The following is a 26,040-nucleotide window of genomic DNA, read 5'->3' as shown; positions in this document are numbered from 1 at the left end:
ATTACAAGGCCTGAGTGTTAATTAATTTTGATCTCAAGGCTGCATATTACAGTAATTGTGATGGAGCTCCATTTGCAAAGTTGCTTTTCAGTTATAATACCCAGCAATCCAAGAAAGCTCTTTGCAGCCCTAAGCTCAGCCCTGCTCTCTGTATTCCATCTTTTAAGCAATCCAAACAACCTTTTACATGATACAAAAGAGGGTAAGGCAAGTCAATCTTGCAATTGTGGTGTAGCAACATACATAATACAGCAATCAGACACAATATGCACTAAACACTTCTCTGGAGAACAAAAAGGTCAGTCCAAGTGAGACAAGGTCACTGATTATGTTGCAAAATTGATCTGCACAATGGAAAATTGTGTAGTTATTGAACCCATTTAAGCAGTTATTTTGTCCTCTTCTTCAACATGGTCAGATGATCCAGCAGATCTGGCTGGTTGGTTAAGGCAACCCCATCTATCAATTCTGCTTCTCTGCAGGAGGCCATTGTCCCTGATTTACTCTCACACAAACCCCTGCCTTCGTGTGGGTAGTTCCGAACACAAAATCCAGGAGCTCAGCTTAGTGCAGCCCTACCTTCCCTGGCAGCTATGGATTCCATACTGCCATGTCTGAGGGGAACACACACACTGTCCTGCTAAGTCTCTGGAAGCAGCAAGGTCTGGCAGGGAGGGAAATGTGTTCACCCCAAACACCTGAGGCAGCTGAACCCCTGCTCACAGCCATTACCTGCTGTTTCTCATGAAAGGTCTGAGATCATACTGATAAAAAACAGGTTTAGGGTTTCATGGCCAGTGAGTCAATGCCCTGCCATGTGTGCCAGGAGCAATGTGGACAGTCCACACCTGTGCACTCTGAGAAGCAGAGAGGTCCAGGAAGAGGGAGAGCATCCTTCATATGCAGCATCCTCATTATGCTCTGTGGGCAGGCAGCTTCTCAACCACAGGCACAGAACAAAAGACTCCTCTTCAGGAGCAATTATTTTTGTTTTCAGCCCAGCCTGTTACTATCCCAAATGCAGTCTGGCCAGGGCACCCGAGTTGCTTTCTCACTGCACCTTCTCATACTTTTGCAAAATGTGACAGGTGATCATTCAAAGAGTAAATCCAGCTAAGAATTTGGATTTATGTCCTCATAAGAGCAAAGATTCAATAGCAATTCCAAGGAATACAGCATATTCACTAAATAACCAAGATCTTAAGGAGAAAACCAAATAAAGTACCTTTTCTCTGCTTCTCCAGATTCCAAGGAGAGTAGAACTTTTTCTATGATAGAATTAAATGTCTGCTGATTTATGGAAATCTCAGTCTGCAGCATCTGAAAATACCAAGAGAACAAGTTTTAACTATGCTGTGAACAACCTTGGCTATGAAAGCTGCTTCTGCTCCTCTAGAGTGACAGGATTTATTTAATTGTAAAAGCTGAAAACTATAATTTTCAATTGCTAGTGTCAAATGTGCCCTAAGACTCCACAGTTTTTGGATTCCAGGAGGAATTTACACATATGTGACAGTGGACCCCACCATGAGCTGGATGATAGAGATTTGAAACCTAAAGTTTTTTGACTGTTTCTCTGTAACAAATAGCAACTGTCTGGAAAAATGCCAGAGAAAAAAGATTTTCACTAAAATCTAACAACTGGTCAAACCACAAATATACTGTGAAAACACTATTTTAAATGCATTTCTTCCAGAAACTGTTAAGATTGCTGCTAGGTCTCCATCAAACTATCCAGTTAGCTGACACAGGCTCCAGTGTTCTGGGACAGGCAGACAAGTGCACCTCAGGGCTGGGGAAATTTAGGACTTCCATGACACAGCACATGAAGATGCACTCCTAAAGGTCTGATACTTGCAAAAAGGGATCTGTCCCTTTGGAAAAGGATTTTCATGTTTCACAGTTTTTACCTTAATAGGCATTTCAAGAGTGAAATGCTCTGTAAAATCCTGCCCAGATCTAATTTCAAAAGGCACAGCATTTTCTAGTGATTTCCCCCTGGCCTAATCATTCAAAATGATGCTTCCATTTTTAGAGTTAGCTTTACCTCATATATTCTCTGTTGCTCTTGCAGTTCTTCAAACCGTCCTGGAATATCTGTTTTTAAGGCTTCTTTCATTTTTTCTAGGAATTTCATCCACTTTTCACATTTCTGGAAGAATTTCTTCTCATCATTTTGGGTTCCCTCAAGCATACTGTAAAACAAAATGAATAGCCAGAAACTTCTGTTGTTGGATGTTTTTCTGGGTATGTTTATATATATATTAAAAATTATATAATTATATTATATAATAATATTATTACATACAAAACTATATATAGTTTTTATATAATAGAATAATCATATTATTATATTATATATAATAATATAATACAATTATTATATATTTATTTTTAAATTTTTATTTATTTTAAATATTTTTAGTATTTATTTTAAATATTTTTCATTCATTTTAAAATTAACATATGGGGGTTTCACTTGGCACTTTGCTCCCTTCTTCCCCTACAAATATCCAGGTTTTTGCTTCAAGTGACTTGGAATACAAATAGACACTGAAAAATCAAGTAAAATGCAAGGGCAGAATTCCACCTGGCAAGCCCCTGAGAAAGCTGAGAACAGATTGCAAGATGTTCTATGCTTTAACATGGTTTTCATTTCAATTACAGAAAAGGGAATTGTTACTAGTGATGTTTTTTTGTTTGCATTTCAGACCTGCAACACTCCAGAGCAGCCGCTGTTTTCTGACTCCACTGTCGAGTCAGGCTCTGCATTTTCTTCAGGGTGAAGTCACTGAGTGGCAGCTTTATGCTTGCTTCATTCAAACTCTCTATGCTTGGAGAAAGTGCAGCCAGCTCCAGTGTCTGATTCTGGAAGTAAGGAAAAAATAAATTATTGCAGAAAAGTACTGCCTTTCTTTCATGTAAAAGAAGTATAGAAGCTTATTCTTCACAACTTGAAAACATCCAACATTTCCATGCTAACTTCAAAAAATACAGGGGAATAAAAAGTAGTAACTTTTTTACACAGGGCTCACTTTTCCAACAGTACTGAACAGATACTCAAGACCTGGAACCTCCACATTTACCTCATACCCTACATTGAGGGAAATAGGGAAGCTCCAGGGCAAAGCTGGGGGCAAATATCTCCCATCAACCCCAAATCTGGTGATTTCCTCCCTTCCATGCAGGCATTTGGCCTGAAATGTAGACCTAGAGTTTCTAAACTTTAATAATTCCTTTTTGTGTTTTGGCTGAATTATAGTTACTCTGAGAGAAGCACTCCAACTGTGACATTTAGGACACAAAGAGCATTTTGAAGTGGGCAAGAGTAATATCTTTCTGTATTTGGGAATGCAAACATACCATGAGCAATTCTGAGTTGTCTCCTTCCTCTAGACAGAGGCTATCAAAGGTGTCTGTGCAATTCTTGACACGACCCTCCAGGGTTTCCAGGCAGTTGTTGAAATCCTCCAGTTGTAAAAGATTGAACTGGGGTGAATATTGAAAATTTACTTTAGTTACTATTTATTACACTTATTCAAAAGGAATTACACTTATACAAAAACGGGCAATGAGCAATATTTTTAGGAAAACAGTTATTAAACCTAAATTCTAATGTATTTATAACTCTCTAATGAATTTTTTCCATTTTTCAATGGGACAAGGGGAAAATTTAACCCAAAGCAGAGAGCAAGAAACAGCATCTCCAAATTCTGAGACAGCTGTAACGATGTGAAAGGAATAGGAGTTTCTGTGATACCTTTTGTAGCTTTGTGCTATTTAACTTACTGAGAAATTGGAAAGTCAAAACTCAGCCTATTAGAGGGGGAAACCTGTGAAAATGAGATTCCTTTGAAGTACACACAAATCCTGCACAACCAAAGCTGTGCAGCTCACAGGAGCTCTGTGGAGAAATCAGTAGGGCTGGATTTCAACTTTCATTTAGCAGAACAGCACTAGGAAAGCTTTTTCTTTCCAGAATTAAACTCCACATCTCTGAGAGCACTTCGACGACAACAGTTTTCTAAGGGATGAATGGCAAAAACTGGTGTATGGAGAGAGATTGCTGTGGTAATACCACAGGGTTAAACCAGAGAAAATGACTCCCCAGAAATGCTTTTTTTTCATGCAGTGAGAAGTTCACAGGGAATATGAGAAACCTGTTATCTTCACAAAGATTTCTGGCTTCCTGCCATTAACTGTGCTGGTAGATGGAGGCATAAATAGAGCTGGCTTCAAATGTCTTGATGAATTTGGGTTTACTTTAAAACAGAACAATTCATTGAAACCAGACTTTTTCCATGGATTAATTCTACATCAGTAAATGTCCAGCAGTACATTTGCTTGGAAGCTTTCTCAGGAATACTACTACTACTACTCTGAGCAGAGCTCCTGGACCCAGGTCTCTCCCCACCTGGCCTGAACATGAATGTGAATCTGGTCCTCAGAATTACATCAAATGGTCACAGTTCTCTGGTTTTAGGTTCACTACATGAACTCTTCCCAAGGAAAACTGAAGCCCATGATTTTTTTTTTCAAGGCAGAGCTGAGAAAGTTCACAGCTTATTTCAATGTTCCAAAAAATAAAAATAAATTTCCTAATCTTTCATCATCTGAGGGTCCTGGGGATAACAGGCCCAGTGACAGAGGCTGTTGCAGCAACACAAGCAGGTGAGGGTGAAATCCTTCACCTGTCCCTCTGGCTTCATGTATTGTTTCTTTATATAGTTTATAATCCTGCTGAGTTTTAATGAATTGAAATTCCAATTCAAGAACTATAGTGAGTTTTAATGAATTGAAATTTCAATTCAAGAACTACAGTGCTCTAATGAGGAATGTGGCTCACACAGGACTCTAGTGAAGTTGCCCCACACTAACAGCTAATTTAATATTAAAAGAAAAAAATACCTGAAGTTCATCCAACTTCCTCTGCAACATCTTTTCCAAATAGGTTGCTCTCTGGAATGGCTGCAGCTTCTCCATCAGAATGGCCTCAGCAGCTGCCCCAGCCTGCTGTTTTATCCTGTCAGCCTGCAAATAAATCTGGGCTCGGCATCCTGCGAGGTTTTGAAGGCCATGCTGTAAATTCTGATGAGAGAAGGGGAAAGAGGAAAAAAAAAGTCAGTAAATCAATCAGATCATCATTCATGTGCCACTTTCATTTGGTATCTTTTGTTGCTGTAACTAAACTCTTTTTGTTGAGCCCATCTGGGAGCCAAGCTCAGCTGTGGTGAAAGCTTCAGTCTTTTACTTGGAGGATAATGGGAATTGCATCCTTTGAGTGCAGTGCTGGGAAAGGCACAGTTCAGAGTTCAATGGAACACCAGTGATTTCAGGCACTGCTGCTCCAGAGGAAATCAGGGAGGGAAATTGGGATATCCCTCTCTACAAGATGTGTGTACACTAGAAGATGAGAAATTGGCCCATGCTGCAGATGAGGAATGCTATTTAGTTACAGCCATACCAGTACTTTGGATCCCTCAGTGACTGAGGACTATGGGTTTGGTTTTATTTGTTCCCGTTTGCTTAGAAAGATGCTATGAAATTATACTCTAAAGGCAGTACAAGAACAAAGGGAGTAATTTTAGACTCATTCAATGTACCTGATATTTTTAAATTTTTTTTGACAAGTGAAATTTACTTTTAGGCATGAAACCCCCTGAAATTTGCCACTATGTATTGTCTTTTCTGAGAACAATGAGCAAAGTCTTCTCATCAAAAGCAAAGAACACACACATTTCCTTAAAAAGCAAAACAGTCCTTGCTTCCTGACCTCTATGAAAGGATCATGTTATATATAAAATACCACTCCAGCCATTTAATAAAGAACCCATTTTGATTTCTTTTTCTCTATATAAGAATTTATTTTTTATTTTTGGTGGTGACAAAAATCCATAAAACCATAAATTTTCCTTATATAGAGAGAGGAAAAGATTAGAGGGATTTAAATAAAATTTTGTGGTGCACATGTATATTCAAATACACATAACTCATATGCCATCTCATTGATCCTCGTTCTTTTAACTCACCACTTAAAAAAATCCACAATAAATTCCATGTGTTCTACCTACACACACACGACAGGATCTACAGTGCCAATGGCATTTAGGTGGCCAGGCCTTGCTTTAGTAGGTGTAGCACTCTTCCCAAAAATTTCCAGAAAATGCAATTCCTTTTTGCGACATATTGGTGAATTTCTGTCACAGCCATTAATATATCAGAAAAAAGTAAAAATATTTTGGTTTAGACTTTGCTGCTGTCAGTTTTTTCTGACGAAGAAAAATACATGAGTTCTTTTCCCTGTAAAGTTTCTTATTTAAGGCCACATGCAAAATGGAATATTCTTCACTTCTTCCAATTCATGGCTAGAAATTTATAAAGCACAATGAATCACTGCTCTATCCTGACATAAGGATTATTATATTTCTTTGTCACAGCCTGAAAAAACCAAAAATGCCAGAACCTAATGACAGCTTTGCTGCCTGATAGAGTCCAATGTGCCATGTAGTTTCAGCATGAGATCTCATTTGCCTAAAATTAAACGCATTTAGAGTAATCTAATGAGCTCAGGAATCTGTGAATTCATCACACCAGACCAAAACACAGCACCAAATCCAATTAAAAACAATTTGAAGGCTGTGGAAGAGTTCAGGATGGTGATGTGCTCAGGAAAACTGCTCTTTTTCTCTCTGCTATTGTTCTTGTAGATATTATTCCTCCTCTCCATAAGGTAAATAATTTTTCTTTCAGTGATTCCTTCCAACACAGGTCTGATCTTTTGGGTAGAGCAGGAAGTGGCAGAGATGGAATATGACTCCCTTCTGCTCTTTTCTCACCATACAAGGTTTGGTCTCTGGTCAAAGTGCTTAAAGGAAATACAAAAGTGCCTGTTCATGGGAGAAACCATGAACAAAAAGATTTTATCTTTTTGAAACAAAAGATTTTATCTTTTCCACTGACTGGATTGCTGGTAATCTTTTGCCTTGTTTCTCAAAAATAAATCTTGGTTTGTACCCAGCAGCTTAGAACTTATTAACCAGAAACTTCTTCACGTACCTTCATCTCCTGTATCCTCTGCTCCAGGGTTTCTATGGAGTTCTCAGGCACGTGAGCATCCAGGAGCTGAGCACACTGCTGGCTGTACTGCTCTAACTTGGCTGCTGTCTCAGAGCACAAAGCCTCAAAGGGCTCCCAGAGCTGCAGAGCTGCCTGTGCTGCCCGCAGCTGATCTGTGATGTCTTCATTTACTGAGTTCCACCTGCCAAAATATCAAAAGTATCAAAAGATTAAGAGTGTTTTCCCAGTAGGTTCTCCTGCAGAATGTGATTTGGTATAGGATTCCTGAGGGAGTTGCTTTGCATCCACAGCCATGTTCCTGAAAGCCACAGTTTGTGCTGTGAGACCTATCACATGAAAAGCATGCAGTAAAAAGTACAAGAGGTTCCTCATCCCTGAAAGTGTTCAAAGATGGATGGCTGTCCTAGAGTGTCGTTATGATGCTTGTATCCCCATTCATGTGTTCTATTGATGCTGGATATTATGTTCTGTGCCTTCAAGACTGGCTCTGAAGAGTGAAAGTTTTGTTTGGGTTTCTTATCAGCCGCCCCGCCACGGCTAGCGGGACACACAGACAGGGCAGTACATGGTACTGCTTTTGCTTTTTGCTGGGCTTTTCGTTTTGCTTCTGCTTGCTCTTGCTTCTGCTCATTAGTTAGTTTAGCTAAACAGTCCAAATTTCTTCCTGGACTGTTTCTCCTTTCCCTTTTTTGGCACCACTCGAGCCTGCTCTGGGCTGGGCCCTGGCAAACCCCGAGAGTTTGCACCTTGTGGCCCAGCGGGGCCTACTCTGGGCAGCAGCTGCCCCAGCGCTGAGGGACTGAGAACAGAGCGAGCACCCCCAGAGAGACTTTCTGAATTTGTCATCTTTTTCAGAGCGGTGTCACCCAGTATTGTTCATTTTGTGTGCTGGGGGTGCTGTGCCTGTTAAATAAACAAGTTCTTTCCACTTCTCTCCAAGGAATCCTTCCCGACCCGGTTGTGGGCAGGAGCTGTGTGGATTTGCTTTCTGGAGGGGCCCCCTTTGGAGGTTTTCTCCCAAATTTGCCCTAAACCAGGACAATGGGGCTTGGAGAAACCTGGTCTGGTGGAAGGTGTCCCTTTTTGTGGCAGAGGGGTGGAAATGAATGATCTTTAAGGTCCCTTCCAACCCAAACCATTCTATGATTCTGTGATTCTACTCCTCACAGAGATGCCCTTAGACCGGTGAGATGCATTAGCAGAGATTTGACAATGCAGCAGATGTTTGAGTCCTGCCTCAAAAACTTGGGTTTTTTAAATACTAATAACTGGGGTCTGATTTTGCAGGCTTACCTAGTGTGTGCCTCCATGCACTTCTGGTCAATAATCTCTGCAAAGGAGGGGGAACAGATCTTCTTCAGGTTACTGGCAGCAGCCTGGAGCTTGGCCCAACTTTCTTCACTGCTCTCTGATTCATCTTGAAGAGCCTGCAGAATGGATGATTGCAATTAATTGTGAGGGATAAATGACCCAAGTGTAACTTCCCCTATAGATTAGTAAGGATAAGGCAGCAATAATGTCATACTTCTGCAGCACAGATTAAAATGTTTGCAGAAAATGTAACACCAATTCCTAAAAATCAGGAAGCTAAGAGAGGTGAAATAGGAATAAAAAAAAGAATTCAGGAGACCTGTTTTAAACTGAGATAATTTATTGGCTGTTAAAGAAAAAGCTCATTTAGCAAACCCACACCTCTGAACTGAATAAATTAATTTGCTAGAAACCAAAAATGCTTTTATTTTAAGCCACTGTTTCTACTGGCAGTAAAGTTGGCTTGGTATCTCCTGCCCTCAGCTGCAAGCTCCCCATAGGCCATTGCAGCATATCTGTGAACTGCTCCAGGTTAAAAGTAAACAGAATGATTGAAGGAAGAAGGTGCCCAGTTATTTTATTTATAACATGAGCCCAGGTGAGGGTGGGAAGAGCTTGTGCAGGGTTTACTGCCAAGAGTCCCATACCCAGCACTCACGCCTCAGTCTGTCCTGCATCACTTCTGATACAACTCCAAAAAACCTCAAATCAGGCCTTATTTACAGGAAAAGAGGAAATGCTTTCACAGCCTTTCAACACTCAGAGCCAGGAAAGAGGATTTTAGCCAGAGCTGTGAAATGCCAGACCTAGGGCCAGCCTAACAGCCTAATCCAGATGCTCCACTTGGACTCTGTAACAGGCAAGCAGAGCAGCAGGAGGATCCAGAGCATTCATGTCTGGCATTCTGACTCATTCAGAGGCTGTGCAGGAGACTCCAGCTCTCTGGAGGGTGACAGAATAGTTGGACTGGTGCTGGAGCAAGCAGAAATGCCAGGCTCAGCAGCAATACAAGGTGCAAGGGAGCACAAGGACTTGGTGGACTTTTTCCTTGAACCTTTTACCTAAATTGCACTCAAGTTTCACTTATGCACTACATAAAATAAGAAGTCTAAGTGCCTCTGGAGATTTAAAAATAGCAATATTGCACTAACTTCAGTGTCATTATAAGAAAGAAAAAGTTGTTCAGATAATTTTTTCAGTCTTTTTTCAATGGAGTTTGTTTGCCTAAAGGGAAAGAAGAAAGTACAGAAATAAGACAACTTTACCTGGAGAGTTTTGACCTGTTTTTTCAAAGCTTCCAATGAAGCTTCTTCCTCAGAAGGTTTGCACTGGTCTATGCAGTACAAATATCTTGTTGTCATCAGGCTGACTTCTGCATAAATTTCATCATATGCTCTCCATTGCTCCAGTATTGACTCCATTGAGGCCTTTAGCTGTGCAACCTGCAGACAAACCATTTTTGTTAATATTTCTTGGGTAGTCCTGACATATAAATCACCTTTAAATTGACTTAGAAATCTAAACAAAATGCTCAATCCATGACAATCCACAAGAATTTGCCAAGTTGGATTATTTTACTATACTTTTGGTAAGGAATTACCAGGCTTCAAAAAAAGCAGTAAACCATATCTAGAGTAAAGTGTAAGAATTTGCTAGAAATCAAAATTTCACTGGAGGTCAAGGTGGCACTACTCTGCCAGAACACCCCAGGAAGTACTGAAATAATGAACAGCTTATTTCTTCCTGCCAAAATCAACCTGAAGTGGGAGGAAGTTGGAAGCCTTAATCTTCTTAGGAAGCAGATAGTTTGATCCAGAGATCAAGTTTCATTTCAGGGACAATTTGAACAGAAATTGGTTTGCATGGAAGAAGCCACTACTGCAATACTCTGAGAGCTGTCATTCCTCTTATGCCATTGTGCTCTAATAATGCAGGCCCACCTGGACCCCAGGCTAGCAAGTTCAGGATTTTCATACAAAATTAAACGATTGATATTCCCTTTATTTTCTGTCCCTTTCATTAATGATGATATCCCCTTTATTTTCTGTCTCTTTCATTATTACAATTTAATCTACAAGGGGCAGGCATGGTTTCCATTTGCCACAGGCTCCTGGACACTGCCAACACAAAAGCACATTCATCCTTCAATCATTTTTATCCTTCTGTTTCAGTGAAGTACCTAAGGCATGTCCTGGGTTAGATAAAACATTCACCTAGTTCAATACCTATTTTGAGTTATGCTTGGAGAAAAGCATGAAAACCAGGCAGACAACCACATCTCCATGAGCCCTGACAAAAGCCAGATGCCAGATTTTGGTTCTGACTATGCAGGCACAAAATGGAAGATGAAAAAATGTCCACGCTGTGGTTCACCCTAAATACACTGCATAGATAATTTTATCCTAGTACCCAAGTTTCAGGCACACACAAGCTGGTGGATTAATCATCCCTATTCTCTTTTGAATCATGGTACAGGTGGGAGGAATCTCTAATTGCTTTTTGTAGCCTGTAGCTAATTACTGCCCACACAAGGAAGATGGAAAGGCATCGTTCCCGGGAAATGTCTCAGGGCCACAGACTCACAGGCTTGAGCTCAACCCACGGACAATTTAATCAAGGTATTCCATCTCCTTAGCCCTGTATTAGAAATCTCTGCCTGGCTCTGATGTGAGCAGTCACCCGTGGGAAGGAACCTGCACTCTCTGTTTCACTGCACACACAGACAGCTCAGCCCCAAGAACATCCTGCAGTTTGCAACTTCGGTACTTTAGTCACAAAATCCCTAAAATTAACATGATCCCCAGTGATTGTAAGAAGAGAAAAAGCACCAGGCTGTCAATCCTGCCAATTTCTACCCCCAGCTATACATCAGAAGGAAAAACTTTATTCGTGTACATAAACACAAATTTTCCTGCTTTCTTGGAAAGAAACAGTCACATCCTTTCTGCTGAAACCTAAACCAAGAAGCAGCAGATCAATACTGGATCGACATCTCCTGTGGAAGAGTTCAAGCAAAAGGGCTCAAGTTCCACAAAGTTCTGAGGGAAAAAAGGCAAAGAATCTATAATAAAAAGTGTAAAGCAATCTTAACTAGAAACACAACTACTCCATCATGTAGAATTCTCTACAGTATGTGGTTATTTATTATCACAGATTCAAATCTTTAAATGTGTTCATTATTATCTCTCCTGCACCTATGAATTACATCCACATTAAAGAAAAGATCATCTCCAATTATAAAGATATTATGACTATAAATACAAACTGCTGGGGAGTCAGTTTGCATGGGAAACCAATCTGCCAGACTCTCCTTGAAGCAACTGGAAACTACACAGGATTCGATGATGGCAAAAGCCACCCTGGTGTGTGGATGAAAGTAACTGGGAGGTGGAAAAGCTGCAGTGAGAACAGGGCCAGAGTAGGCAGCTTCCCAGTTGCACTACAAGAGAGAAAGAACAGGGTATGAAAGAGAAGGAGATAAAGTAAAAGAGTTTAAGGTTTCCATTTGCAGCTTGACAGAAAAATAGCAGAGCTCTTTCTTTATTTTCTTAAGTTGCAGACGGGGATCTGTTCCTCCTCCCCTTGTACCCAAACTGCTTCAAGATCAGGCTAATTTTTCTCTCTCAACTTTGGAAATACATTAATTTACTTTACAGTAAAGACTGAAAATGGAATTCTTAGGAAGGTAAGGAGTAAGGAATACTTTTCATCTTTTTTGTACCAGCTCCTGCCGTCCCATGAAGAAGATTAATGACATTGGTGGTCAGAACATGCAGTGCAGGAAACCTGAGCACAAGCAAAGCTTTTACCTGGTTTACAATGCTGTCCTTCATTTCACACAGCTCAGCTATCCTCAGAGACTGAGTTTCTGGGGTTTGTTCTGCACTACCATTTGAAGCCAAACTCTTTTTGAGCTCATCAAGAGTTTCGGATTTAGCCACGAGTTGATTTTCCAGCTCCTAATACAGGAGAAAAGAAGAGAAGTAAGATCTTTTAATGAGATCATAAAAAAAAACTTCTGTGAGGCGCTTAGGTAAACATTCCTACTTTAAAATCAATTTTGTGCAATTCTTCAGTCATGCAAGGGTAAGATAGGAACTGGTTTTGCAATGGGCAAGTCCCTGACATCCTAACAACTTCTGGAAAGTTATTTTCAGTTTGTCCCTTTCCTCAGAGGGACCTCCATGGCAGAAATTCCGCTGAAATCAACTCCAGTGAAATCAAGTGAGAACAATCTCTAATGAATGGAGATACCTGAGACTCCTTCCCCAGCACAACCAGAATGATTATAAGAGTCTTGACATGCTGGGGAAAGCTCAGCAGGGAGCTCTTTACAATGTGAGGAACTACCCATACCCACAATGGGCCACAACATTTTCCTGTAATGCTACACTTAAATCCATGATCTTTTTTCACTTCTCACTGATTGTCCCCAAAACATTTTTGAATTTGGACCTCATTTTTATTGACTAAATGAATTTTAATGAAACATTTTAGCCACCTGTGTCCTAGCACTGTGTGTTGCTTAGAGCAGGTGAGTGTTTAGACCAAGCTACCCTCGTGCCTTTCCACCATTCTGGCCCCTGCACACATTTCAGAGATGCAAGTAACTCAGTGTGTAACAGAGCACTCCAACAATAAAAGCAGCCTACTACAAGAGAGAGATGTAACCATGGCAATGAAAGAACAAATATTCCATGTTAAAAATAGAGAGGGAACACTGTACTCAATGGAAACAGCAGACTATCAGAGTAACAGGAACCAGTTATTAGCTGGCTGCTACCTGTATTAATTCTGAGGGATCTGATGCCTAGAAAAACATAACAAAGGACACCCAGATCCTTGAGGCTGCTGCAGAGAGACTACACTACAGTCTAGGGCAGAAGTAGAGAGGGTTGCTATTTGTCCAAATGGGACTGAGTAGTTTCCATGACACTTCCATCACAGAGCTCTTCAGACTAATGGAATTCATAATTTCTGCCATGGCTGTGCTGAACTGAGAACTACTTCTATTGGAAGTACCTCAGAATACAATATTGCTGCACAACACTCCAAATACCATGAAGCAACAGCAGATGCATCTTCAATTGGTGGGAAAAAACACAGAATAACCACTCACATTAAAAGTGGTTCTGTCTCTTTATCACCTGAATGCAACATGCTTTAATTAAAATGACACTGGAGAATTCTTCTGGGAAATGGCAGCTTCCTTTACATTTCTTTCTCGTAAAATCTGTGCAGTTCCTTAGTCTGGATTCAGCAAGGTGGGCTAAATAGGGTTTTTACAGTAACACCACTCATGTCATGTTTTACCTTGCAATCATCTAAGGTGTTCTGTGCAGAGATCAGACTTGCTGGAGTCTGTAAGGATCTCAGTCGATCACTCTGAGCTTCCAGCCAGTTGTGCAGAGTCTGGGCTTTGTTCTCATTCTCAGTAATATCCTCCAAAATGTGTTCCAGGTCTTGTATCTGAAAGTTACAGAAATGTTTTAACTTACTTAAACCTACAAGTGGGCAGAAACAGAGCTTTGCCTTCCATGACAATATTAGACATTACAAAATCCATACTGAAAATACTCTTTAGAGAAAATATTTGGAAAGGAAAACCTAAAATGTTTTGCAGGCTCTTTAGGATCTGACTTTTTCCTTTGGAAGAAACAAGGCAGTGTGTGTTCTGGAGCTGGGAGACCTGACAAGTTGGGAGATCCTGTGCTATGTGGACACATTCCTATGGAGTCTGAAAAATCTCGTTCTTACTAAAACCCACCAACAAGGCTACTAGTAAGAAAGGGACCTCAAGTTTCCTATCTTCAATCTTGGCCCTGAAGATCCATTAAATCCTAGAATTGAATTTCATGAAAATGGTAGAGAAGATAACCTTTTCCCCAACAAAACTGAAATTTCATCATGGGAATCTTCAATTGTACGGGAAATGAAATTTCCACTTAAAATGTTTCTGGAAGACTTTCTGAAGTAAAAGACACTGGCAATTTTCTATCTGACCAGAAGTCTTTGTATCTCGATTCAGAATGGCCAGCTTCTCCCAAAGCTGTATAAATTGAGACACAGAGATGAAAGAGAAATGTGTTGGTAGAGGGATCATGGTTGCATTTTGGGATTCTAAGCTCCCCCGTGTCTTTTCCATATGAGTCACACCAGCTTTTCTGGGCATTGGGGCACATAAGCAGCAGCATCTAATTGTGGATGCATGGATTATTTCTAGCCTCACTAGAATAGAATAATTCTGAGGCATTGCCTGAAACAGATCTTCTCCAGAGAAACAAGATTATGTGCTGATAGGAAAATTCTGCATGTAGACTTGACTTTATCAGCTGCTAACCTTCAAAGCACTGCATTGGGAAAGCATATTTACTGCAGGAGGAGGACACTGACAGAGGAACTAATTTCAAGTGACCCAGGAGGGCTGGAGCAGGGCTGGGAACTGATCCCTGCTGTGCCTTGTCCAGGGGGTTCATATGTCCCCATCTGAATGTGCCTGTCAACACTACTTATTTAATAATCACTGTTTGCACAAATCCAACTGCTACAACAGGAAAACTGCTGGTAGCTTGATATATCCCTAATACAGAGCAGTGGCACAGGCAAAACCAGAGCTGTAAGAGAGCAAGGCATGGGAGCTCAATCCAACCTTTCTGTTGAGGGCTGCCTGCAGGCGGTGCCACCGCAGGTTCATCTCACCCAGGCACTCGGCAAACTCTGTCCTTTCGTAGCGCTTGCTCTCCACGTCACAGGTGCTCATCTGCAGCAGGGACTGGTTAACAAAATCTACCATCCACTGCTTAAAGTTCATCTCCATCATGTATTCCTGCAGGGGAAAAAAGAGAAAGAACAAAAATATAAATAAAGCAATCCGTTCTGTGGTTTTAATCTGAATGGTTCCAATGATGCTTCAAGGTGTGGCAATGGGGCATTGACGGCTTTGTTTGAATCATGAGCTAAAATATTCTTCTGAAAGAGAGTTGTCTGTAGGAATAATTCTCAGATTTTACCATTCTGTATTTGTGTAGTGTTTCCATCCACTAAAATTTCTGCAGAAAATCTCTACTACTACGTGGGCAGTTCAAGGTAAAAACAGGCTAGAGATGGAGCAGGGAATAAAACCCAGGGGAACCAGACCCTGTACTTAATCCACTGGACAAAACCATCACACTGCCATGGGCCAGATGAGGCCAAGATCAAGGCTTTCCCACACTCACAGGAAAATGAAGCATGAGCTTCTACTCTTTTTAACAAAACATCTGGTGTCAGAATAGAATATCAGAATATCTGGGAGGAAAAAGTGTCCTCCAGCATCAGCATCTCTTGTGCAGAGAGAGAAGGGAGAAACTATAAGCAAAGTGAAAACATAAGGGAATGTCTTCTTATTTCAGAGGGTATTAGAAGAGAGTAGGAAAGGGCTCCATATTTATCCAGTAGTGCCCAGAAAAGTCACTAGGGAATACCACAGTAGCCACAGCTGCTTCCCTGCAGGAATTTGTGGCCGTCATCCCAGCTTTCTTCTCAGCACACACAACCCCACCTTGCTGACAAGTGCAAAAGACACACCTACAAACCCACCTCTAAATATCCAAAGTGTTAAGAACAGCACCTCACCTACATGTCCCAACTGCCAAATCCAGCTGATACAGACCAAAATGTTATATATGTGCTATACCAAGGCACTTGGAAAGAAATGTTTGCATTGGCACTTGCCTTACGTGCAGCACCAAAGTGGCTGCAGCTCCAGACTGAGAATTGTCAGCCTGTCAGAGCTCTGAGCAGGGGCAGAGCAAAACAGGGCTCTGTGGGGATTCATGCCCTGAGGCTGGGCTCCATGGCATCTCTGGAGCACACAGCATGAATCCTCCCTGTGGCTGGAGCAATCAGCCTCTGCCACTCATGCTCCAACATCTGAACAGTGCCCAGAGTCTGCTGCAGCCTCTCTCTCTCCCTGCAGGGATGTCCATCTTGTCTCTCTTTCCTAGCAGGTTATTTCTTTTGATGACCCATAATATTCACACCCCCTATTCTCTAGTTAAATGGATTCAGGTTATGGAGCTCCACTAGGGTATTCCTTGTTGGAAAGGCAGACTAGAACATAGCACAAACACAAAGACTGTCCTCCTAAGGAAGAAAAGCTTTCCTGCTCGTCACATTTTACCATCTAAATGCAAGAGACAGAACAGATGAGACAGATGGGACAGCATGATAAAAGGAGATTACAGCCCAGCAGGCAGTAGCTGTATTGCAGAACAGGCAGTGGTTTGTGTGTCATGGAAGCATAAGGTTGTATAAAGGAGGATGTTACAGCACGTTTCAGATTGAGGAACCCTCTTGAGAGCAAGGGGAAGGATATGACAGTGCCTGTAAGCTGCTTCCATGCTTTTCACAGCAGGCCTGGACTCTCAGTTTCCCATTTACCTTGTACTTCTGAAGGAGGGTCTTGACCTGGGCAGCACTGCCTTGTGAATTTATCAGCTCCTCACGTTCCTGCTGCTGTTCCACATGGTCCAGCCAGGCCATTAGTTCAGCAATAGCTTCTCGTGATGAAAGCTTTTCCATCTGAAGCTGAGGTAAAGCATATCATGAATCCTCTACACTCTACTTGTTAGAAATACCAAGGGAAATGGCATTTCTATATTTAGAAAGGCTCAGGCACTATAATCGCATTATTGGGGGCATGAACTTGAAATTGAACCCTGTGCTCCAGAGAGGCAAATGACTTCAGTTTTAGAATTCATGAATCTGAAATAAAATTCTTTCTAATTTTGAGTAATTCTTTCTAATTTTAAGTAACAGAACTCCGTGCAAAATCATAAAGATAATAAATATATTTAGAATAGCCCAGGAAGAACACAGTAATATTTAAAGTGCAGAACAATATTTGGGTGATTCTGAAAGCGTGGCACAGCTATTTCAGAAAAAGTCAACTGAATTCCAGCAGCAGCATTTTAACATAATTATTTAGCTTGAACTGAGAGATGGCAGCAGAGTTTCTCACTCACCTGGTGAAGCTTTTCTTGGATGGCTGGGAGCTGTGTAATCAGTTCTCCCCATTTTTGCTCAAATTTTGCCAAGGATGACCTAAGTGCTGCAGTATCAGCTTGCTTCACATGGAGGAGCTGGCTGGCAGTGCTCACTACTGATGACTTCAGGGAAGATTTTTCATCAACTTCCTTAGAAAATGTCTGAGGTGCACAGGAGAAATTTAAAAGAGGGTAAATATTTACATATCTATTGAAATGAAGACAAGCCATATTTTCACAGGATGAAATGCCTCAACAAACAGATTTTATCAAGATGGCAAAGATCAGAAAATCTAGACATGTTCTGGCAGATAAATCATTATTTTGCCCACCTTGATATATAGTGCTGAATGCCACCTTTTGCTCCCACAGAGATTGAGATTATCCTGATCCCCACTTCACACAGAGGTGTGGAGCAACCCCAGTCCTCAGACCTCTGGCCAACTCACATCTACCAGTCAACCTTCCTCATATTTTGCTTTCCCCTTGTGCACTGTTGCTTCTGTCTGGCCTCACACTGGGACTGAACCTCCTGGCTAGCCATCCAGGGGGAGCAGGAAAAGACATGAAATGTAATTCAGCATGTTCCTCTTTCCTGACTTTGGCTGACCACCTTCACTCCTGTACCCTGAGCCCACACTCCAGGGTCAGCTGTTGAGAGGCTTTGGGGCACACAGCCTTTCAGTGCTGTATGATGTGGGAGGCTCAAGGGCATGGCAAACAAAAAAACCCTCTCAAAAGGGTCATTTTCACCAGAGTTCACAATGTCTTATCTAAAGCTGGCAGCAGAAATTACTTACAAACAAACTGTTGATGTTGTCCCTGATGGTGGCAAGATCTTGTGACACATTGAGAGACTGCTCCTTCCAAAAATTCATTCTCTGCTGAGCAGAATCCAACCATTTCATCAATTCCTCTGAGTCCCGGTTGTAGCTACAGGAGGAAACAAAACACAGAAACACATTTCTAGCTGAGACTGGGAGACATTTCTCACCCTCCCAGTTGTCTTCTCTGTGAGAAGACACGTGCTATTCTGGCACCTCTGCTGCTGCACAACCCTGCAAGAAGCATGGCTTCAGCTGACATCTATTAAAAAAATCACAAACTAATGTCTAGCTGATACTTCAAACTGGGTTTTTGTGTTGGACCCACCTGACCAGGAGTTTCAGTAGTGTTTGAAGTCTGTGTAGCTCATGGCCAACTTTTTTGGTTAAAGACAACCACTGCTCTTCCAGCTTCCCAATCTGGCTTCTTATTTCTGGACAGTTCACAGCAGTCAGCAATTTCTTCCCTTCCTTCACCATCTGGTACAGCCTGGCATGCTTTTCATCAACACTGCTTTTGATTTTCTGTCAGAATATGGGAAGTTTGCAAAACAGTAACATTTTAAAGACAGAAAACACAACTAGAAGAACACACATCACTTGTTCTAACTTCTTAATCATTACATGCAAAAGGGACACAGTTTTTGTGGGTTTGTTTGTTTGTTTCCTCTTTGTTTCCTTTTATTCTGCTTTCTTTTTGAAACTGTGAAGCTCCACAGTTTCACCCTGCACCAAACATCTGCTAAAGCTTTATGACTTTGTTTCTGAAGCCTTTAAAGAAAAATAAAGACTTAAGAGTGAAGAGCTAGTGAAGAACTCAAAGGGCCAAGGAAAACCAGGCATCTTCACATCAATGGCTGAGCAAATTTTGCATGTCTCTTGTCTCAGTGCATCAGGAATCAAAAGCACCAGAAGGCCACTATGACTAAACATCTACAGTTGATTTATTACAAAAGCTTTACTGTAGCTCAGATTCTCCTGGGAATGTCCAGTGATTTCTTTCCTGCAGTCAACTAGATTAAATCATTATAGTACTTTTTTCCTTTATTAAACTCATTAGTTTATTGAACACTTATTAATTTGCTTTTATTAAACACTTATTAATTCAAAAAATTGTAACAGAGGATGTCCTCTGAAAACTGAGAAAGGTCACACCTGTGAGGAATGCAGAGCCCTCTCTGAAAATACATCACTGAGGTTACTGAAAAGCTTTCTTCTTAATTTTATAAAACAACCATAAATGCTGCCTTTATATCCTTATATTTAAATGTGCTTAAAACATGGATAAAATATTTCCAGCTGGAGCTGAGGTTGTAAATAAAGATGTATCTCTGTCATCAGAGATGCAGCTGCAACCAGTGTTACAGTAAGAGTTCAAATATTTGGTATTTTCAGATATTTGAAAGCACTAGTTGATTGTCCTTTCCTACAGGTTTTACTGTGTGGCATGAAAACAATTTCTGTATTACAGAGAAGGGGCACTTGCTGTCCTTAGGATCCATGGAGCCTGCACAACATCCATCTTACCCCAAATACTTTCCTTTGAAGACTGAGTTATAAAGTAGTTCTAGTCATTACTCCCACTAAAATGGACTTCAGCCCCTGGCTGAAATTAGCAGCCCAATCTTCTACTCCTTTAAAAGTCAGTTTTGAGCTTGCATCCACACACAGCTGAGGAGATGAGGCAGTGCCCTGCAAGCCATCTCCTCATATACTAATTAAATATTTTTTGCCAGTTCTACTGATGCATGAAGAAGAGCAGTGACAAACACATAAATACCTCTAGAAGTGCAATCCTTTCCATTAATCTTTCTTCAGTTTCTTCAACCAGACTGATAGAAGGCAATGCAGAGGCAAGTGCTTCTAACTCCTTATTGAAAACCAGGCATTCCTCATCAAATACCATCCAATCCTAAAAAATACATTGAATTGTTTACACAGCACACATCCATTTGCATTTTAATACACCAGACTCAGACCTTAATGCCTTCTAAAACATCAGCAGCTCTTGCTTTAATGAAACATAACACAAAAATAAGTGAATAACATGTAAATATCAAAGTGAGACATGATTTCACTACAGATGAATTAATTATGCACTCTTCAAAATCTTTAAGGATTCTTATTTTTAAGTGGTGTGGACAATTTTTTATTCTCTAGGGATATTCTGAGATTATTGGTTAAATTTTTAAAGTTTTATTTTAAAGTGGTGCTGGTATTTATTTGCCTTAAAGGGCTCTTCTGTCAGTCCAGACACTCAGAAATTATAGCAAGAAGTCATAAAGTGTGATGTGTTGAAATGTCCACTTCCAGAGATTTTCAAGAAGAAAGCTGGTTTACTGGCACACACAGAATAAGTAATAAATAGACTGTTGCTGTCCAGTGAAATCAGGAAAGGACAACTGCTAGCCAAAGAATCACTGGTAGGACAAGAGCTGCTCCAGATGCAACTTTTCTCCTTCCCTCCAGATTTTACTGTTGGGTGTCTCTTGATTTATTACCTTTAGCAGGCTCTCTAAGTGTATACCATACTGGCAGGCCTTCTGCTCCAGCAATTTGACCTCATTGACCAGCTCTTTCCAGAATTCCTCTCTTTTTTGCAGGACAGAAGGACTCACTCTCTTGGAAAACGCTTCCATGTAAGCCATACGTGTCATGAGGTTGTGGAAAAAATCCTGGAAAAAAGCCCCAAGTTAAAGCTTGCTCTCTAAGAGAGACCACACTCCCACAGCAGGAGCTCTAAGGCTAAAGTAGTAGGCAGGACACAGTAACTCTTTGGGTAACTATAAGAAAGATGTGTTTTCCTTACTCAGCTGTGTGTTCTGAGGTAAGGAGAAATAGCAATTTATCACTAAAACTGGTATTATTTTGGTCTACTGAAAAACTTGTCTTTGTTTTCTGCACATCCACCAGTCCCTCCCCTTTGCTAGGAGCCAGTCACTCTCCTCCACTACACTGAAGAGAAACCAGTCCCAGAAAACAGTGCTCTCCTCGCTATGGTGACCTGAGCAGTGCTGTGGACAACACCTCATACCTTGTGATTTTTCAGGTGGGACTGCAGAGCTGCTCTGCTCTTTGTTAGGTGCTTTGGATCCTGTGCCATCTTCTCCCTTCCAATAGCTACCAGCTCTGCAAACCCACGAAGCAAGTCCTCATACTGGCTTTCACTGATGGCAGGGGAGTTCAGCTCCACATACTTTGCTTTCAGAATCCCCCACATGTCATCCAGAACATCCTAAAAATGCAAACACTGTGCAGTGATCCATGAAGAACAGAAATGAATCCCATAAACCCACAGAATACAAAATAACCATCAGCCTTTTGATGCTGTAAATGCATTGCTTAGAAGAATCAAACCATGCTGAGTAAGTGGAAGCTGCACTGTGCTCTTACCTCTAATTTATAAGCTTCCTGGATTAAGGTGATAGGTAACTGCAATCTTTCTCCATGGCCTCTCAATTTTGCTACTTGGTTTTCAAACTTTTGCAGCTCCACAGCACAGTCACCAATTTTCTGGATGAAGGACAAAATTAACTGTTAGGAAGAGTTCCATTCAAATAAACTTTCCATTATCACTGGTGGTGCAGTGAATCCAGTGGCTGGATCTCTCCTGTGCTAGCACTTCAGAAAATCCCATGAGCTTATAAACTAAATGGACAAAATATGGCATAATTTATTGTGTTCACACAGCACAGCCAGGAAGGGAATCCAGGTCTTGTGTCTCAGGACAACCTTCAATATGCCTTTCCATTTACTAATTCAAGAGCAGCCATTAAAAGGAATCATGGAGTCAGAAAACAGGTTTTTCTTATGAATCAGAAACACTCAGGGACTGAGACAGGATCCCTCTGAAGGAAGAAAAGCTTCCTTATGTACTTCTGGCATTCCTTTTCCAGGGGTGATTACCTAACAGAATATAGCCAGTCTTTGCTAGGGAATTCAGCAGGGAACACGGCTCTCAGTCTGGTAGAAAATTATGCCTCAAAGCAAGGTTAGAGCCTGTAAAAAGAAAGGTTCAGAATACCATCCCTGCTTTGGTAATAAGTAGGTAAATGGCCAATGACCATTCTGAGGAGGACATGCAGTCTGTTAATTTTTAATTTTCTGCTAATCCCAATAAAGATCAAAGAAAATAGCTTAACTGGTCAAATTCCATATGATAAAGTGCTCATAAATGCTGCAGGAGAAGGTGGGAATACCAGAGTCCTACTCCCACAAAGAAAAGGTAGTTAGGCATAAGAAAAGGTGTAACGTGTAGCTCTTTTCCTTCTCTGCCATAGCAAGGGGGGTATTTGCTCTGGGAGGTTGAGGAAAGACTGGTTCCTCCACTCCAACCACTAAAATGTCTGGAATTAGGTCTGAGTATGGACTGGGGTCCAGTTAAAAAAAAAAAAAAAAAAGGAAAAGAGGTGGTGGTGAATATGGCAAATACTGAACTCTCTCCTCTTCCCATTGTAAAAACCTAAGTTAGACTCAAACTTTAAAAATTATGAAACTTTACAAATTGCAGAAGGCTAGAAATAATAGCTAATGCTGTAAAACCTCTCATTTCCTTCAAATAAAATTACCTGGAGCTGTTCAGAAACATTATGTCCACGTAGGTCATTCAAGCATTGTTGCAGAGCAGCTTTTTTCTCAGTTAACTGATCATAGAGTAGCCTGGTTTGATTCTGCAAAAGAAACAAACATCAGAAATATATCACGTTAACAGGAGTATAGTAATGACCAGACAAAATTACACAGCAAACAAAATTATTACCTCTTTAGGTAAATGCTATTTTTTTCTCTTAAACAAACAAACAATCAAAAAAATCCCACCAAAATAAAGCATATACATTATGGGCTTAAAGCAGTAATGGACAGGGGAAATTCTGAGTCTGTGTAGGATATAAGAAACAGATTACTCTGTCACAATGATCCTCTGTGACTGTAAAAGTCTGGGAAACTGGTAAGAGAATCAAATTATTCTTTTCTGAAAATGGGAAAATGAGCCCATTACTGGGGGCTGATGGAGCTCTATGGATTCTGCATACATAAACATTGCAAGACCAGTTCTGTGGCTGTTTGGAGACAACATCCCAGTGTTCCTCAAAAGGGCTGCTTTATTATTCAGCAGTAAAGGGCCAGGATGACTTGCAGATGATGAGCACACTCGAGTTTTGCTGGACACTGCAAATTGTATTTCAAAGACCAGACTCTTCCTTCCTTAGTTCAGACTAAAGACCTGATCTGAATATTTTCCAGCAATAGTTTTAGATTTAGCACATCACAAGAATCTAAAGAAAAGTTTCTCACTATCTGCTTTTCCAACAAAGAACAAAAGAAGGAAAATTTGTGCAACTATTGCTTCTGCTTCTGTGGCACAAAACCTAAAGGAACAGTAAATGCAGTGGGGTCAAATCAACCTCCAACACATTGCTAAAAATAGCCCAGTGTCAGACATGGCACCACAAGGGAGGAAGCCTGCCTCTCCTGAGGACACAGCAGCTGAAAGAATACATGAAACCCCCCTTGGCCTAGTCCCTACACACAGAAACTGCTTTAGCCTGCAGCTCAGCCTGCATGGATCCCAGGTTACTTCCACACTTTCTGCATGCAAATTTTATCTACTGTGATCCAGGCCCCTGTGGCAGTCAGCATTGCAAACAGCACTGCAACCAGCAAAATTAATCTGCTTCTTGAGAGGCCAAGACAAGTGTTTTAAGTAGTGAAAAAAAAGAAAAAAAGAAAAAAAGAAAGAAAAGAAAAAAGAAAAAAGAAAGCCCATTAGAGGTTGTTCATCTGTAACCCAAATGCATTAACACTGACAAGCCTAACAGATGCTGTGAAACAAGATGTGCATTTGGCAGTGGAGTACCAGGTAATTGCTATTATGATCCAGCCCAGCTTTCATGGAGCTGCTCCTTGAAGCAGTGGCAGCTTGAGTTTGTTCCAGCCGTGCCTGCAGGTTGTTAAAGCACTCGCAGAACACATCTGTGCTCCCACCAGCGCAGCTGATGGACTTCAGAAGATCATCCTTTTTATCACTCAGATCAGCATGAAGTTTTTGCAGCTCCACAGACAGAGTCTAAAGGGTTGAAAGAAAAGCAAAATGAGTGAAAATGGTCTGTGGAAGGACTCTTGCCTATAAGAGGCAGCAGGACTCGAGTTGATAATTATTAAAAGCAACAGGCCCAAATCTGAGCAATACAAAATAGTTTGGCACTGTTATTCCTGAATAAAGCCAGAAGAACAGAGAGGAAATACCAGGCCATATATATTCTGCTGTAACAGAAGTCCACAGGGGTTTGGGATTTGGGGCAGTTACCTCATAGAGAGCCTGCTGCACAGCTGCCTCTTCAGTGGAGAGCACGGAGGTGTTCAGCATCTCCTCCATGTTGTTCAAACACCGGCTGATTGCCAGAAGCAGCTCAAACAACTTTCTGTCCAAATTGGAAGAGACTTCCTCTGCCACATTATCCTGGGTAAATGCAAGCCAGTTTTCAGTATTTCCACCCAAGGCATGGCTAAGATTCATTCACTCAAATAAGGTTAGAGGTTTGCTCAGCTAACACTGAAATGGAATTAATGAAATACTGAGGGACAGACTTGGATACATGGATGTAACATTCAGAGCTGTCAAGGGCAAAGCTGAGACAATGACCCTTTATGTACTGGACAATGGCTGTGCTCTTACAGCTCTCTAATCTCAGGCATGAGCCCAAGAAGTTTGTCTTGTCAACTCCCATCCTGCTTTATACAGTTGGAGGATTTTTACCCACACTAACAAACTTTTGGACTCGGGCAGAAGTATCATAATGGAAAATTTGTTATGTTTCCTTTCAAAATCCTCAACCTATTTCTACATTACAGCCCATACCCAACACTCAGCTCACTACAGTGAATGCCATTTGCAATAATGGATTACTGGCTGTTTCCCAGTGTCCAAGCAGTGTCCTGTGTCTAGAATCCCTGGGGTTTTTTGCAATGCTTAGGACATGCCATTTTTACCTGTGCATGCACCACATTTGCTTCCTGGCTCAGGTCTCCCAGCTGGACAGTGTAAGTTTTCAGCTCCTCCACAGTTGGGGTTCCTGCACCTGAGAATGTGCCTCGAGGCAGCATGTTCATCTTTGTTGTGATCTAACATTTGGAAAAAGAACATTGCAATTAGAACAGCTCAAATGAAGACAGGCTATGGGCGACACAGTAACACTGCTGTCAAAAAGCATTAAAAGATTCAAGGCACTGATATAAAGCACCTGGATAGCAAGGTTCCCTTTTCACTGGCAGAAGTTGGGCAGGCTATGCCTTGATGGGAGCTTGACTAAAAAATGAGCCTCTGATTCCCAGCTTTATGGGCTACAGCTGAAGTTTTGGTTAAGGAAACCCTACTGCCCACTGCAGGGTAAGTCTTGCCTGAGGAAGAGCTGACATTCACCCTTTTACATGTCAGATATTCTTCCACGTACTGCAGCAATTTCAGAGGACAGAAAATCTAATAATTCTAATTAATTATGAACGAAACTGTTAATAACAGGAATTATAGTTTTATCCAAGCAGTCTGTTCAGAACACACAGCTCAAACTCTGTTTTTTGATGTATGAGAATGAGAGAACACAATGGTGAATGGCAGAACAAAATTTAAGCCAGAGATTTGCTTTGACCAAAATGTTCTCACTTGTGGGAACTGAGATTTCACCCACATCCACGGGAACCAGCTGTGAGCTTGCTGGATAACTACCTCAGTGCTCCTGGAAGAAGTAAGCAGATAACATCTACTCTGAAAATTAACCACAGGGATTCACCTAAGTGCTCCCACA

The 26,040-nt window shown here is 41.1% G+C and overlaps 1 protein-coding gene across 5 annotated transcripts in view; it reads right to left on the bottom strand.

Annotated features, from left to right (window-relative positions):
• The window catches only part of SYNE2 (spectrin repeat containing nuclear envelope protein 2), a 177,352-nt gene that overhangs the window by 42,666 nt on the left and 108,646 nt on the right, over positions 1-26,040 (bottom strand). For all 5 annotated transcript variants that reach the window (XM_063159774.1, XM_063159769.1, XM_063159771.1 and 2 more), the window contains 23 exons: positions 25,229-25,360; positions 24,546-24,698; positions 24,096-24,305; positions 22,807-22,908; positions 21,632-21,751; positions 21,273-21,473; positions 20,740-20,913; positions 20,019-20,150; positions 18,567-18,763; positions 18,215-18,347; positions 17,394-17,576; positions 16,810-16,956; positions 15,038-15,214; positions 13,702-13,857; positions 12,198-12,347; positions 9,654-9,830; positions 8,371-8,504; positions 7,057-7,258; positions 4,909-5,088; positions 3,364-3,489; positions 2,714-2,868; positions 2,048-2,195; positions 1,226-1,320 (listed from right to left, as the gene is read on the bottom strand). In XM_063159774.1, the coding sequence (XP_063015844.1) occupies positions 1,226-1,320; positions 2,048-2,195; positions 2,714-2,868; positions 3,364-3,489; positions 4,909-5,088; positions 7,057-7,258; positions 8,371-8,504; positions 9,654-9,830; positions 12,198-12,347; positions 13,702-13,857; positions 15,038-15,214; positions 16,810-16,956; positions 17,394-17,576; positions 18,215-18,347; positions 18,567-18,763; positions 20,019-20,150; positions 20,740-20,913; positions 21,273-21,473; positions 21,632-21,751; positions 22,807-22,908; positions 24,096-24,305; positions 24,546-24,698; positions 25,229-25,360 (3,584 nt within the window). The remainder of the gene's footprint in view (positions 1-1,225; positions 1,321-2,047; positions 2,196-2,713; positions 2,869-3,363; positions 3,490-4,908; positions 5,089-7,056; positions 7,259-8,370; positions 8,505-9,653; positions 9,831-12,197; positions 12,348-13,701; positions 13,858-15,037; positions 15,215-16,809; positions 16,957-17,393; positions 17,577-18,214; positions 18,348-18,566; positions 18,764-20,018; positions 20,151-20,739; positions 20,914-21,272; positions 21,474-21,631; positions 21,752-22,806; positions 22,909-24,095; positions 24,306-24,545; positions 24,699-25,228; positions 25,361-26,040) is intronic.

This window comes from Melospiza melodia, chromosome 6 (assembly GCF_035770615.1).
Source record: "Melospiza melodia melodia isolate bMelMel2 chromosome 6, bMelMel2.pri, whole genome shotgun sequence".
Classification (NCBI taxonomy): domain Eukaryota; kingdom Metazoa; phylum Chordata; class Aves; order Passeriformes; family Passerellidae; genus Melospiza; species Melospiza melodia.
This window is presented reverse-complemented; position numbering and strand designations above follow the sequence as displayed.